This window comes from Mobula birostris, chromosome 2 (genome assembly GCF_030028105.1).
Source record: "Mobula birostris isolate sMobBir1 chromosome 2, sMobBir1.hap1, whole genome shotgun sequence".
NCBI classification, from domain to species: Eukaryota; Metazoa; Chordata; class Chondrichthyes; order Myliobatiformes; family Myliobatidae; genus Mobula; species Mobula birostris.
Window position 1 is genome coordinate 51,834,175 of NC_092371.1, and position 16,642 is coordinate 51,850,816.

Sequence of the window (16,642 nt, forward strand, 5' to 3'; positions counted from 1 at the left end):
CATCTTTACCACCTTGAAGGACAGTGTTATCAATTACATGTAAACAGTCTCAACTCTAAGCTCCCCACCAATCATACAACTTGGAAAACCACTTCTGGATCAAATTTCTGGAATACCCTTTGAAACAGTACAGTAGGAATAGTTTTGTCACACTAAATAAACAACATCCAAAAAGATTAATAAAAAATTACGTAAGTTTGCAGACGGAAAAGACTGGAACAAAAGTAGTTTCTAACAAAAATTAGAAGTGTAAAGTAGTCCAACTACATTGAGAAAGTAGACTAATGTGGGAAAATAATATTTAATGCAGACAAGCACAGGCAATGAGATCTGAGATTAGCGAGGAGAATCCTAACAGAAACCATATTCTTCTCACATGACGGGCAAGAAAGTCATGCAGTGTCAGAATCAGGTTTAATATTACCAGCATATGTCATGAAATTTGTTACCTTCGCAGCAGCAGTATAATGCAATACATAATAATATAGAGAAAAAAACTGCAAATAAAGTACTGAGATAGAGTTCATGTGTTGAATGTCAATTCAGAAATCAGATGGCAGAGGGGGAGAAGTTGTTCCTGAATTATTGTGTGTGCCTTCAGGTTTCTGCACTTCCTTCCAGATGGTAACAATGAGAAGAGGGCATGTTGTGGGTACTGGGGGTCCCTAATGATGGAAGTCGCCTTTTTAAGTCACCACTCCTTGAAGATAGCTTGAATATCATGATGGCTAGGGCCCATGATGAAGCTGACAAATTTTACAATGCTCTGCAACTTACTGCGATCCCCCCCACTTACTGCAATAGCAACCCCCCCCTCACCCCACCACCCTCCAGATGGTGATGCAGCCAGATAGAATGCTCTGTATGGTAGATCTGTAGAAACTTGCAAGTGTTTTAGGTGGCATACCGGATCTCCTCAAAAGTGTACAGATGGAGTAATGATTTTGAAAAAGCAAACCAAAATAACAAAGAAAAGATTGCATTTAACATGGCACTTTGAATGTCCCTTTCTGGGCTTCTTGAAGTACATTGTATCCAATTAATTACTGTGGGAATGTAATTATTGTCAGAATATAATAGGCAATTAATGCACTGCAAGTACTTACAAACAATAAGTGATAAAGGACACGCTGTATGTATTTTATTGGCTGAGGGATAAGGACCAGACAGGACACCAGGAATGATCCCACCACTTTTGCTAGATATGATGGGCTGTATATGTTCCTTTGGGAACACTTAATTTCAAATGTGCAGTATTGCTTCTGTCCTGTAAACACTTTTGTCCAAAAGTCACCAGAGTTGATTCAAACTCACAACCTTCTGATGTAGACAGAATAATATTACCAGCTGTCCCAGGACTGCCACAAACAGCATCACCAAGCTTGTCATAAAGCAGATAAAAATTAATCAGATTGCTTGAATTAAATTATGCAGAATGATGAGTAAATACAGAAGCCCATCAAAAGGCAAAAGATTTTGACAGGTTAAAAAGGGAGTTTGAATGGAACTTAGTAAGTGATGTGACTGAAGGACAAGAAAACTAGCATGAGAAGTTATATTTTCTAGATGACTGATGGGTTGTAATAATTTTATTCCAGCTCTGTAAGCTATGGCTTATTTACCATTATAATGAGATGTAATTTCTTCCATTTTTAATTCCATTCCCTACAAGACTTGTTAGAGGCAATTTTAACTTGGCCTAACAGATAGGTTCCAAATTGGTTTTGAGTTAAATCTGATCTTAAAAATCTGCTTGAATTTACTTAAAGCCAGATATAAAAATGACTGTGCTGTCATTTGACAACACCTGATTCCTTCCTTGGAAGCGAAATGCACGGAAACAAAATGCTTTGATTAACGGGCAGAGCAGTGAATTATTAATGGTGAGGTATCAGTTGTATTTCTAACTCTACACTGCAGCAAAAGACTGAGGAGGCTTTGGCAGAAAGTGTAATTAGCTACTTTTTATGAATAATTAAGTGACAGCTGGCTGTCACTTGGCTTTGGCCATGAATTTCTAACTCAAAAAATGAGATGTTATGAGAAATAGTTTGAGACAGTGCTGCTCTTCACTGAGAAATAGGACACCTGCTTTAGTCTTCAGTGATATATCTCCCTGATTGAAACAAAACAGCGCTTGTGCTGGCCAGGTGATTGTCCTTCCATTGGTAGGAAGCTCCCGATGATCAGAAATAGCAGAACTAATTGCAGCACTATGTGCAATCCTGGTGAAAAATATGATTTCTTCCTTGTGGAACATGTATTTGATTTCCTTGTAAAAGAAGGCAGGGTATAATGATTTTCGAGAAGCTCAGATTGTTCTGGCAGTCTTTCCATGTGACCCTCTCATTAAGAAAGACAAGTGTAGAATTGTCACGGGAACAACCACTTCCAACCATATTCCACATTGACAAATACACTGTCAATGGATTGAGGACTGTAGATGAGTAAGATTCAGGAATTTCCTGTGCACAGTCTCAACGAATTCACTGTCATCAACACAATTGCAATCGTTTAAGGGGAAAGCCAACCAGCACCTGATCAGAGAAACTCAAGACAAAGGTACATAAATATGGACTTGGAAACAAACTTCAGGAAATGGATGTGTCTTTGTTTATGACCACAAAATGAAGTATCAGTTGTATGTACATCGTACTTCCTTTCTGATACTTGAATAGAATGCTCAATTCCATTGACTCAAAGGAACCAAATCCACAAAGGAGCAACAACAGTGAGCTAACACTTTAGCACCTTTTCTAACGCTGGCAAACATAAAGCTAAGGTCTTTGGTCATCAGTCAGTATCCGTCCTGAACTCAGAGCACCCTTTGAGGGGAATCGGAGCCAGGGTAATTGAACGCAAGTACTTATAACTGGAGCAGGTGAATTATTTTCAACCTTATGCTGACAATACTGATTTCAATGAGCTGATTTGAGCAGGTGAAAACTTAAAATCCATAGGGATCTTAATTAAATATGACATACGCGTTAGATGTTGAAGATAATTTTAAATCTAGTCTCTACAAAGAGGCATTCATATATTCCTCATTGGATTGAATCAGGTCTGAAGCAAATTTCAGTTTTTCTGTCAGACCTAGACTCCACAAGGAACATTTAGGTTTTCCTTATGGCTGAGTGCTCCCACGCACTCCCAACCTCCAGTTTCTTCCATTTCGTAGATTAACTCAAGAATCACTCATGTGCATCTGGTGATCCTGTGTTGCCCTGTTATCCAAATCCCAGGAGCCTCTCCCATCAGTTGTCAGCATGGACTAAACCAGTGATACAATAGTGTTAATGAGACCTGATGCATTTAAGGATAAAACTGATACATCCACCTAGAATAGTCAGATTGTGAAGACAGTTGTCCTTTCCTCACATAAGGTCAAAAACCATTTTCTAAATAATCCAAACAACAGGAATTCTGCAGATGCTGGAAATTCAAGCAACACACATCAAAGTTGCTTGTTCTAAATAATCCTTTAGTTTCAGTCACTTTTTCCGATACTAAATTCATAACTCTGAATTTACTGATAAATGGAAAAAGTTATCAGCTGATATAGTAGGATTTGAATTCATAACAGATAATTAGTCCAGTTCTCAGTGTCTAACTATTAAGCGCCACAGCCCGACACTTAGACAATACTGAATTGAATGTTGTCATTTCATTAGAATGCCAAATGCTACAGTAAAGCTTGAACCAACGATCTCTGCACTAATATCAATTGATCCATGTTAAATGTTATTTAAAGCAATCTTCAACACAATTATATAAAGTATGATTAAATCATATCTGGATTTTGATTTAACTGCAGTCACAGTCAGGAGTCATGAATATAGCTGTATTTGTGTCACTTTTCATAATGCAGGTTTATAATAATAAAAAAAAACACTTTTTATAAAGTGTGCTGTTCAGAAGGTAACTGACCTCATGCTCTTCATAGATTTCAGGGTCCATCTGGGGACTTAAATAAGGGAAGAGGCACAGTCTGTCTCCCATTCGAAGGTGATATTTTCTGCTATCTGCAAGCTGCAATGACATATTCTGAAGAACTTCTCTGGTAATAAATGGTGCTGCTGTCAGTCGTAGAGTCTCACTTAAAACACTATCTGTAAACAAAGAGAGTAGCATTTCTGTTAAATTAGATCAACCAATCCACCTAGATTGTCCATTTATGTTTTAATTCTCTAACAAACAATATTTGCAACCAACAATTTTATAATTGTATTCTTCTTGGCACAAATCCTTTTGTTCAGAGATTTGGTCTGAAAAATGAATGAACTGCTTACATTTATCTGGTGGGAGATTTCAACCACATAATCTGTAGAACTAGTATTAATAAAGTTTTATCCCATTCAAGATTGCAACGTCTTTGAGCCTTGCTTTCTCATTTTGGGATAATCAGAAAGAAACCTGCCCAAACTTCCCAACTTCACTTCTTTTAATAGATATTCAGCCAATACAGATAAAATAATTTAAATTAATGATAACACAAGAGAGACTATAGGTCCTGGAAATCTGAAGCAACACATACAAACTGGAGGAACTCAGCAGGTCAAGCAGTATCTATGAAAAAATCAACAGCTGACATTTCAGACTGAGACCCTTTATCCTGAACTGTAATTTATTCTCAATTAATGATCTTCACTAGATCCAATCCAAATCATTCAGCTGAAAGAACTTTGTACTAAGTCACTAAGTCACTTGGACATTTGTTTAGTTTAGATAAGAATTTAGACACAATCAAATATTAATCCTAAGTTGACCAGACACTATCTCAAAAATAGCTACTCTTACATTTGCCTAAGGAGGTCTTTACATTAATGTTTTATGATGCTTGACTTTCACACTGAATCAGAATCAGAATTAGGTTTATTATCAGAGACTTATGTTGTGAAATTTCTTGTTTTATGGCAGCAGTACAGTGCAAAAAATAAAATGCCACTACAAGTCAGAATAATAAATAAATATAGTACAAATGAAGAATAATGAAGAAGTGTTCATGGGTGCATGAAATGTTCAGAAACCTGATGGCAGAGGGGAAGAAACTGTTCCTAGTGTTAAGTGTGAGTCTGCACCTTCACTCTGACAGTCATAATCAGAAGAGGGCATGGCCCAGGTGGTGACAGTCCTTAATAATGGATGCCAGCCTCTTGAGGGGCTGTCTTCAATGGTCTTTAATGGTTTCAATGGTCCGGTGGCAGTGGCATGTGCCATTGAAGGAGAAGGCTGAGTCTACAATGACCTGCGGCCTCTTTTGATCCTCTGCATTGGAGCTTCCATACCAGGAAGCAGTGCAACCAGTCAGAATGCTCAGCATGGCGCATCTGTAGAAATTTGCTACAGTCTTTGGTGACATACTGAATCTCCTCAAACTCCTAATGAGGTTTAACTGCTGGTATGCCTTCTTCATGACTGCATCAATGTGTTTGGCCCAGGATAGATTAAATTAATATATGAGAAAACTATACTGCTTCATACTCAAAGAATGTTATTGCAGGGAAAACAAATATGAAATTATTCCTCAACATAATTATGCAAATTTAATTACAATTAGAAACTCAAAATGCATAAAATCATAATGCAACAATGGAATAAAAACTCTATAGAATCCAAAGCAGCAAGTAAAGGTAATCATAAAAATTCAAATGACATTTGTCCACTGAATTATAGTCTTAGTTGGAGGCTAATGATGAACATTTGTTGGCATAATAATTATGAAATGAATTGTGGCAATTTTAATAAAGAATATATGTGAATTATTGGATTATGAATAAAGAAAACTGTACCTAAAATGGGTGTATTGTTGAGTGCATCTTGGCTAACAGTGCGCATCATCTGGTTAAAAAAGATTTTCTTCATTTCCTCCTGGACTGCATGCTTTGCTTCTGGGTGCTTTAGCAGGAATAGTAGTAGCCAAAACGCTGCAGGCCCATAATTACCCTAAAAAAGTCAAAGCGAAAGAATGATATTATATCTTTTGACAAGAAAGGCTTTATTAATCAACCGATTCAGTACATGTGTCAATGTCAACTGCTGATGGCTATATTGGACTTTTAATGCACAAATTTATAAGTCTTTGTTGCCAAGATCATTGATAGAAAGAAAACTTCCAGTGATCCAAACACAGGAAATGATGATACGTCTATGTGTTCTGAGGTAGATAGCATCTGATGGGTTCCATATATACTGGCTATTCGATTACATGATGTAAAAGATTGTTTCTTTTAAAGAAGATTAAAATTTGTAATGAAAAGGTCAGATTTGTATAATTGCATCTTCCAAAAACAATGCTTTTGAAAATGGCATCATAGTACGTGCAGCTGTCCACTGACCAATCAGTGTTGACTGATGAGTACCAGTATCCAGAATGTGAGTTGAGTCGACAGCCTTATGACTCCAAGATGAATGTAGGACTAACAGAGCCACAACTGATACAAGGGGTAGGAACATGCATTGGTAACAATTCTGACAACAAAAGGATGCTAAGTACAGAATGATGTAATAGATAGAGTAGAACATTTTTAGGATATCATTAATAACTTTCATATGTTCACTGTTTTACACAGATAATTGCGGTATTATTTACAGTCAGCTGATATGATTGTGAGTGCTTAATGCAGTTTCGAAGTAGATTTACATTTCACTGAAAGCAAACTGCACCATAATATCATCTATACATTATGCTTCCTTTTATACCTGGTCCATTAGAATAATGTTGATGTAAAGTTTTGTCTCAATAAATTAGAATTTGCAAATCTTTAAACATTTAAATAATATGTTGGATTGGACCAAGCTGGAATGATATTGTTATTAAAAGTGTCACAGGAAACTGATAAGTTTGAGATGCATTTGCTTTGAAGTTAGTAATAGGCATGTTGGTTTCCTGTTGTTCAGCTGATGTTGTACTGAGTCTAAACAATAAGATCATTCAAAATGGCTACTCTGTAAGTTCGCTTTCATTTTCAATTCATTATCAGATTAGGCTGAAAACCAGCTCACCACTCAAAATAAGTACTGTTTCTTGTTCTTTATAGTTTTAACTGAAATAACTATAAAAGGAATTTTAATTCTGCTGCAATTATCTCCTAGAAAATGGAAGTGCATACATTTATCTTATTTTTCAGAAATTTACTAAATAACTTAATAAGTTATTCTTTCTCATAGCTTACCAATGACAACCATTGGTCATATTTCAATAACTATCAATAGGGACACTTTTTATTAGAATCTCATTTTTTAACAAAGCATCTCCAAAGGATTTTTCTCATACAAAAGGATAGAGAAATATTGTGCCCATTTTTCATTGTAGGTATATTAGAAATTCACGGAAGCCTTAGAAATGTAGTCATTATAGTTAGTCTTTTTTTGAATGGTGGTGGTGGGTATGGCATTGAGTGGGGCAAGTCTACTAATTTCAAGTAAATATAAACATTTTGGTATAATCAGAAAAGCTGAAGTCTTCTTTTCCCTCCCCATCCTTGGAATCTGAATCAAAAAACTTAATGCAGTTTCATTTGAGTCTCCCATCATTGTTAAAGTAGGCATGTTTGATGTTCCTGTCTCCTATCAAGAAGAAATGCAAGCTAATCAATACCTGGAGAATTTCCATAAAATTCTCTCAGTTACTCATTAGACTTTTAATGAAAGAAAACTCAAAAGCTTAGTGCATAGTTAATCTAAACAGTGGTAGATTAAGAAATCACTTATATAAATAAATTTATTTATAGAAATGTAAAAACGTATTTAATTTATACGGTGAGCCTCAAGATGGCTCAAGATATGCCACGACCAATTACGTGTTTGGGAGGTAAGTCTGGTTGCTGTTATAATTAGGGAAAGATGACAGCAAGATGTGACAAACAGTGCTAAAATAAATATAGACAGTGAACCCACTTTTAATGATGTTGGCTTAGGCAAATGTAATGTTAGCATGCATTTTGAGAGAATTAGAATGTAAAAGCAATGATGTAACACTGAGGCTTTATAAGGCATTGATCACACCACACTTGGAGTACTGTGAGCAGTTTTAGGCCCCTTATCTAAGAAAGAATGTGCTGGTATTAAAAGCATCCAGATGGGGTTCACAAACGATGATTCCGGGAATTAAAGGGTTAACACATGAGCAGCGTTTGATGGCTCTAGGCCTGTAAGTTTAGAAGACTTAGGGGGGAGCTCATTGAAAACTATCAAATATTGAAAGACCTGGATATAGTGAACGTGGAGAGGATGTTTCCTATAGTGGATGAATATAGGATCAGAGGACACAGCCTCAGAATACAAGGACATCCTATTTGAACAGAGATGAGGAGGAATTTCTTTAGCTAGAGGGTGGTGAATCTGTAGAATTCATTGCCACAGATGGTTGTAGAGGCCATGTCATTTGATAAACTTAAAACAGAGGTTTATATGTTCTTGATTAGTAAGAGTGTCAAAGGTTATGAGAAGAAGGCAGGAGAACCAGAATAAGAGGGGCAATAAATAAGCCATGATGGAATGACAGAGCAGATTTACTGGGCTGAATGGCTCAATTCTGCTTCAACTGTATGTCTCATGGCCATATAAATATTAGCAAAAAGAATTCCGCCCCCCTCCCCACCACCACATGCCCTCCTGCACCCTCTCTTTCTTAAAATAATGTTTTGAAGTATTTTCCATTCATTTGGGGTGGGATGTAATGCTGAGGCTTTATAAAGCCACACTTGGAGTACTGTGAGCAGTTTTGGGCCCCGTATTTGAGAAAGGATGTTCTGGCATTGGAGAGTTCCAGAGCAAGTTCATAGGAATTATTCCAGAAATGAAAGGGTTAACATATTGCCATTTTAGTGGCACAATTAACATATTAGTGGTACACTTGAGCCAGGGACAATGCTCAACAGCAACTGGAAATGGATGAAACGTGAATATTTATTGAATAAACAGAAGTAACAGACTAAAGCAACTGTAAATGCAGAGTAGAGATTGTGGCTTTTGTGATTGTTCAATTTACAATTTAGCTGTTTACAAAGAATAATAGAATAATAAATGTTGCAGTTTACTTCTGAGTTGAGAATTGTTTAATAAAACAGCCCACTTATAACAATGTAGAGAGAATATAACCTGTGAAGAGTTTGATGTTTCTTCTCAGACAGGGAATATCCAGCAGAAGAAAGACAAAGGGGATTTATCTTTTATTCCATTTTTTATTCTTATTACTACTATGGCCCTGTATTTCCTTCAAATTCACAGGGAATGGATATGTTACCTAACAAGAAAAAAATGTAGTTTGACCTTGGTTTGCATACTTTTATGTGCCAAAATGGAAACAATAATTCAAATCCTAAACACACGCATCTAGAGGAAGTGTGAATGCATAATGCTAATAATAACAGACAACTGTCATTTACAATACGTGAATGCAACTGATTGTTTTTTCAGCTGAGAATTCAGCACCATGGTCAAGGGCAAATAAATCTATTTCAAAACTGTTTCACCTGTTGGTAATTGTTCCCCAAAGGAAATCCAGTTTTGCAGTTTATTACTTGGATGTAGGAAGCAGGCTTATAAAGAAAATGTTCCACTTCCCCCATTTGATTAGATCACAACATAAATAAAATACCATTGGGGTGTCATTGATGGGATTTGTTAAAGTACAAGTACAGAGCAAAGGAGGAATTGCTTGATGATTACTAATTGATTTTTCTTTTACAAATGCTCTCAAAGAATCTTTATACCCACTCCCCCAAATTTTGAACTGTAGTGAATTTTACGGAAATCAACAATTGACCTTTTATAAATGACAAAAAAAAACATTGACTTGAATGGCCAGTTAATCTGTTTTGTTTTTTTGTTAACGATCAGATTAAAGATGTTGGCCAGGATGACAAAATAAAGCTCCACTCTCTTATCAGCCAAAAAAGATGTGTTGTGATTGCTGAAGTTGATTAGAAGCCCAAGTACCAATAGGAATTCATTAACATAATCAAAAACATCATTTCCTTCTCAGCTTGGATGATAATCTAAAAAGATTTTGTGCTTGCTTAGGCTTTAACACTTGTCTTTCAATTTACACCCATCTGGTCCCCTTTATTTTTGTTCTATTTGGCCACATAATATTTTAAGCATCTGAACTTGTTACTTGTGAATCAGTTTAGTGAAATTGTGTGCCTCTAGTGACTCTCTTAATTTGAATTGCAAGAATACAGTTAAGTGTTAGAATGATAGCTAAATATTTTATCATTTGATGTAATAAATATCTGGAGAAAGAAAGAATGCTTCAAGTTTAGGAATTGAGCCTTTCAGTACAGGTTATTGGTTGTCAAGACCTTCAATCAGAGGATTAGCGGATGATCACCCTATTCATCAATAATTTAAGCTCCTGGAACGTGAAATGTCACACTGATAACGTTGTCTACTAACAATTATCTTATTACTTAAAGTGTGGTGCTAAGATATGGTCAAAGCGTAGAGTCCACAATTAAAAGATATGATTACCAGCAAAGAACAATCATGGCCATGGAAAGACCATGATCGTCCACATCATACAGCATGGCATATAATAAATGAACAAACTAGCAAAAACAGGTCTATTTATTTTTATGAAATTACTCAAAAGTACTTCATTACATGAAAAAATTCATGGAATACATATTTTTTTTAAATGACAAGGTTTCAGGTGTTAATTGTGGTTAGAATGTGAGCATTTTTTTTACAGAATCACTCTCCAGTGATGTAGTTATAGATTGTCAGATAACCTTTCAGTATGCACAGATACTTTGCTCTATCAATAGAAATAATCTTGCACACGAGAGCTGCTAACATCATCTGTCCTCTCAGATAGATATTAAAGTTCTTAAGGCACTAAGCAATGAAAAATGGGGAAGTTCCCCAACAGACTTGGCAAACATTTCCCCGTTCAAAGCATCTAATTATGTATCTTATTTACGTTTTGTATAAATGTGTTAGAACAGTAGTTTTTCAAATGGTAGGAAGTGCATTGGATCATCCAATGGGAGGAGGAAGAGGAAAAAGTGGTGGATAAAGGAGGAACAAATCGAGATAGATCTATTTTGCCTGCTCCATCTGTGAGGGACTCATTACCCTAAACAGTAACATCACACCTTTCCTTTCCACTTTCATTGTCTGTTGCAGTGCTAACTTGGCCAAATTATGAAAACATCACTGCAAAGTAGATTAATAAGTAAAATCAAGTATGAAAGCTAGCTCACTCTTCTTATACCTACCCTTATGTTAACTGACCTTATGTCTGACTTCTGACTTTGATACTAGGCTATTGCATGCCTGCATCAAGGCTGATGACCAAGAGTGGAACAAACTGCTGATGGCTTTGATATATGACCCTGAGCAATCCGGAAGGCACCATTTCACATTGCTCCACCATATTGTGTGCACAGAACTTCAGGCCGTTTTTCTGGCAGCAACAAGGGCACAGGCAGAGCAGCAAGGTGGCAGATGTACATTGTCATTCCAAAGTATGCAGCAGCTAGATACCTCAGCACCCCTTTTATCTGTTGAAGGTCAAATTAAGTTGGCTGCTGTGAGACTTTGCGTACTACACTGCACATTGCAGCCCATTGCCACTATACCAGCAGCCTGCACTTTGACTTTGGATGGTTACTGCAGTGGAATCTGTGGCCGGTTGGGAATCGCTGCTTTGTTGTTGGGTCTAGAAGTGATCCTGCAGCCACTTCAGAAGCTATCAAATTATTCCTCCAGTGTCTTTAACAGACATATCCTATTCTCCCTCAATATATATGCCTGAAATAATCATGAAACGGAAGAATGATAGGAGGGAAATCTTTAAAGGCAAAAATAGTTAAGGATCATTTTACACTATGGGGGGATAACAGTGCACTCCTTTGTAACAGATATACTATTATCATATTTAAAAGAGCATTGGCTTCAGGCTGATCTGTGCTTTTCATACGTACAGCCAAGGAACAATTCACAATATCACACAAGGTCTTTTTTGTGTGCCAGGAAACAGAATCCACCAACCTGTGACACTGTATCACTTCCAATGCAGCTGAATATCAGGAATCTATTTTAAGACATGGGCATGATGATCGGTTCAGTAAGTGTGATTGCACTTTAGACACCGCAGCATCTCTAACTCCATAACATTGAACTATTTCGGTCTGAATACAAAGCCCATAATAGAAACTATTATCATAATGTGCAAGGATTTTGTATCAAGGGAGGAAGTGACATGCTGGAAAGTTCGGCTATAAAAGGACAATTCAGAAACTGTACAACCCCAGAGAAATGTAAGCAATTAATCTTAATCTTACACTCACAAAGAATTCATCAAATGCAATCATTAGATTTGTATACAAGTGATATTGATGAGATCAGATTAATTTTAAGCCAATTGTTTTTAATGATTATTTCTTTTTGGACATTCATATAGAAATGCAAATATTTGTTTGCTAGTCTCAGTATAAATTCAGAATGAGTGGTTGGAAGCAATTTTCAATTGAACTGACCTGTTTAAAACAGTCACAGTTTGCCTGATTTCTGAGTAAATATTGGTCAAATCAACAAGATGACAGATTTCTATTTTGATTCGATTTGATGTTTTCTAATAAGTTAGACACCCAGAAAGAAGGTTTCCACCCAACAAAAGAGCTAAATAAATTTGTGTAACAATCCTCTCTGCATGGTCTTCAGTCTGATCTTAACTTATTTGAAGTGTTAATGAGAAGTTGAAAAGGCAAAGAGGTGAATATAGAATATAGGCTAATAAAGAATTCATAGGTGAGATGTACTTTGACAAATACGGACCCAACAGCACAAAGTATTCTCCTTAACACACCAAATCCACCGACCACCTGTTTATGCTAATTATAATTTTTATTCTCGTCACATTGATTACTTCCTCATATTCTACCACTCACCTACACAAGAGAAACAATTTGCAATGGCCAATTAACCTGACAATCCACACATCTTTGCGATATGGGAAGAAACCTGAACATCTACAGTAAACCCACGTAGTCACAGGGACTCCAACATGCAAACCCTACATACATAACACCCAGGGTCAGGATTGACCCCAAATTGCTGAAAATACCAACCAGTAGTTCTATTAGCTCTACTGGCTGCTCCACTATGCTTCAGTACCTAAAAAATTAATTAATTTTAAAAACAGGCTAAATTGATTGCAAAGAACAATGGGTTAACGTTTTCACAGGTTTGATGACCTCATATAAATCAGTGGGGTTCCAGTTCTTACATCAGCTAATCCTGGTGTACAGCTGAGGGGCCAGAGACAAACTGCATCCTGATTCTCTCTCCAACACATCAGAAAGGTGTAATAAAGTGATTTCTTTCTATGGAATGATTAATTACAGGTAAGCTCCAGCAAAGTCACAAAAGTTATAAAATACTACGCATGGGTAAAGATAAGATTTTAGAATAATAATATGTATTTAAATATAAGCAACAGGAATTCTGCAGATGCTGGAAATTCAAGCAACACACATCAAAGTTGCTGGTGAATGCAGCAGGCCCAGGCAGCATCTCTAGGAAGAGGTACAGTTGACGTTTCAGGCCGAGACCCTTCGTCTTCTCCTATCATTTTGGATCTCCCCCTCCCCCTCCCACCTTCAAATCTCTTACTGACTCTTCCTTCAGTTAGTCCTGACGAAGGGTCTTGGCCTGAAACGTCGACTGTACCTCTTCCTAGAGATACTGCCTGGCCTGCTGCGTTCACCAGCAACTTTGATGTGTGTTATTTAAATATAAGCATAGGTTTGCAGCAATGGAATGTGTTCCATTCAGTGGGTTGAAAAACTCCTTACCTGTGTGGCCCACAGCTGTAGTACCATTACTCGGGCCTGCATATCCTTGTGTAGACCTAACTTCTGTAGGTGGCTGCAGTAACTTTGAATCCAGCTGCTTCTGTTCACTCTTGAATTTAAATTCTCCACAGACAACAGTTGCCAAAGATGCTCTTTTACTAAGTTAGCTTCTTTCTTTTCATCTAGCAAAAGGAAAAGGAATATCTGTTTATTAACATGTTGTAATCTGTGATAATTGAAAATCATTTTATCACAATGTCCAAAAATAACAGATAAGTTTATCGAAGAGACAAAGGGAGACTGCAGGTACTGGCATTCTGGATAACACCCCTAAAATGCTGGAAGAACTCAGTGAGTCAGGCAGCCTCTATGAAGGGGAATAAACAATCTATGTTTCAGGCTGAGATCCTTCATCAGGACTGGAAAGGAAGGCGGCAGAAACCAGAAAAAAGGGCAAGAGGAGGGGGAGATACACAAACTGACAGGGAATATGTGAAAGGTTTATCTTATCTGTGAGTATTTGTAATTCTATTTACATTTGTTTTTTTAAAACTTTTTCCTTAAACATTATTTCATTCATGGTGTGCTCACCTGCAGATAACATGGAGCGGACTATTTTCATCAAGAGTTGGTCTAGTCTCTTGTATATATTATAGACTTCTGATGAATTAATTTTATCTTTAGTTTTGGATGTTTGTCCATAATTTTGTGCAGCTTCATTCCCATACAGTGTGAGATATCCTGCCCTAATTAAACAACAAAAAATAACATTACATCTGATGGTCACAATGACAAATATGGACTGCTGACAATAATTTTAACACTCTTTCCTAAATTATTTAAATGGCAAATATTTTGTTTTCAAATAACGTTCCTCATTTGTAATACCACTTATTTCTTGTTGCTCATAAATCCAAGTGCATTTTCAAAGCCTTCCATATAAGAATATATTTTCTGATTATTACAACTCAATTTTCAACATGGGTAGAATAGGCAGTTGGAATTTTGACAGAAATCTCAATTTACTTGAAATTATGATTGGGCTGGAATGGTGGGTATTCTAAGTGGTCAGATAAAGCTCTTGAAGAAAGGAGCAGAACTTATTACAATCTTATAATCACCAGTAATGGATTGCCACATATCATGACTTCCAATTTAATAATCTTATTTATATGAAGTGAGCCTTTCAGGAAGAGTCCTTCAATATTGGCAATTAGTCAGCATTTAACAAAGAGATTCATGTTTTTGGTACTGTAATGTAATCCATCAGTTTAGTGAAGATTTATGGGATAAGGATTCTCATTCGTTTATTTTACTATCTTTCAGAATAATTGTTCAGAAATTTTGACTGAGGTATTTTTAGTTAGTTCTCACTTCATTTACAATGCAGTCCTCAGAGGAGACCTGTCATTTCTACTTTAGTTGCACAAACAGACAAGCAGGGAAATGTACCTGGTTCCCATTTTTACACTCATCCACAGTCACAGGCACAGTGGCCTTGGTACAGCAAGGAAAACTCTCTTTAGCAGAACAGTATTGTCCTGGTCAATATCTATTTCTCAATCGACATCACAGATTGAGGCAGCAGTGTTCAGGCCCCAGAACGGATCGGGGCCACTGAACTCGATGTCTGGACAGAGACTTGCGCGTTGTACCAAATTGGAGAGGGCCAATCAAGGCGGTGGGGTCCAGGCCCCCTGAGTGCATCAGGGTGATTGAGCCCAATGGTTGGACATTGATTTTGGCAATGGGCCAGATTGAAAAGATTAGGGTGTCAGGGCCCAAGGCACGGGAGGGCTGGTTCAGATCACTGCTCGCTGAACTATGCTGAACTATGGGACCCTCTTTATGGACTTTAGTTCAGAATGCGATTTGCTTGGGTGATGTGCTTTTTTTTCTCTCTGCACATTGGGTGTTCGACGGTCTTTATTAAAAATATATATATGGGTCCTTTTGAGTTTAGTTTCTTAGTTTCATGGCTGCCTGTTAGGAAACAAATCTCAAGGCTGTATAATGTATACATACTTTGATAATAAATGTACTTTGAACTTTAAAGCTGATCATCATCAAATCACCTTTTGAAATGACTAATTGATTGCTACTTTTTTATATCACAACATCAGAAAATACTTTGTTAGATGCACTTCATGACATCATTTGTTTTTTTTAGCCTCACGTGAAATATAGTCACAGCAGTGAGATTGCATGGAAGCTGACTCCTCAGGCAAACTTCATCAATGTGAGCATTGTGAGCAGCTGCCAAGTTTATCAGAGCCCTGAGTTTTTCTTCTTTTCAAGAAGATATCATAAATCACAAAAAGATAGCATTTTAAAAGACCAAAACTGCATGATAAACCTATGAGTCAATGTGAAGTTACAAATAGGGGCAGAGCAAAATTACAATGGGGCCTATATCACTTATCAGATTGGCATTTGAAGGAAGCTTTTCAAATGCAAAATGCAGCGACAAATTTATTTTTCTCTCCTACATGTGAGCAGGAGAAAACTTAGCTGCAGCCAGACACATAATATTTAGCATTTAACATATTCATCTGATGCTGATGAATTTTTGGTTTCTTCAGCAAAGTCCTAGTTTAAATGTAGAACTTATGTTATCAATCACTCAACAGTTAATGCATTTTATTAGTAATTTTAGATTTATATCTTACATACTGATTAATTTCTATACATTAGAAGATAGAACATAAGCTATTAGCGTATTTTTTCATTACTAAATATTCAATAATTTTTACAAAATTGTTTAATATACACAGATCTATTTCAGTCCCTGTTGGAAACTAATGGGCTACACGCTCAGATTTAAGAGTGACATCCACACC

At 36.7% G+C, this 16,642-nt stretch overlaps 1 protein-coding gene across 2 annotated transcripts in view; it reads right to left on the reverse strand.

The window, feature by feature from the left end:
• The window catches only part of ptgis (prostaglandin I2 (prostacyclin) synthase), a 62,373-nt gene that overhangs the window by 8,548 nt on the left and 37,183 nt on the right, over window positions 1–16,642 (reverse strand). For both annotated transcript variants that reach the window (XM_072240802.1, XM_072240812.1), the window contains exons 5-8: window positions 14,394–14,548; window positions 13,803–13,984; window positions 5,790–5,943; window positions 3,928–4,109 (exon numbers count right to left, since the gene is read on the reverse strand). In XM_072240802.1, coding sequence (XP_072096903.1) covers window positions 3,928–4,109; window positions 5,790–5,943; window positions 13,803–13,984; window positions 14,394–14,548 — 673 coding nt within the window. The remainder of the gene's footprint in view (window positions 1–3,927; window positions 4,110–5,789; window positions 5,944–13,802; window positions 13,985–14,393; window positions 14,549–16,642) is intronic.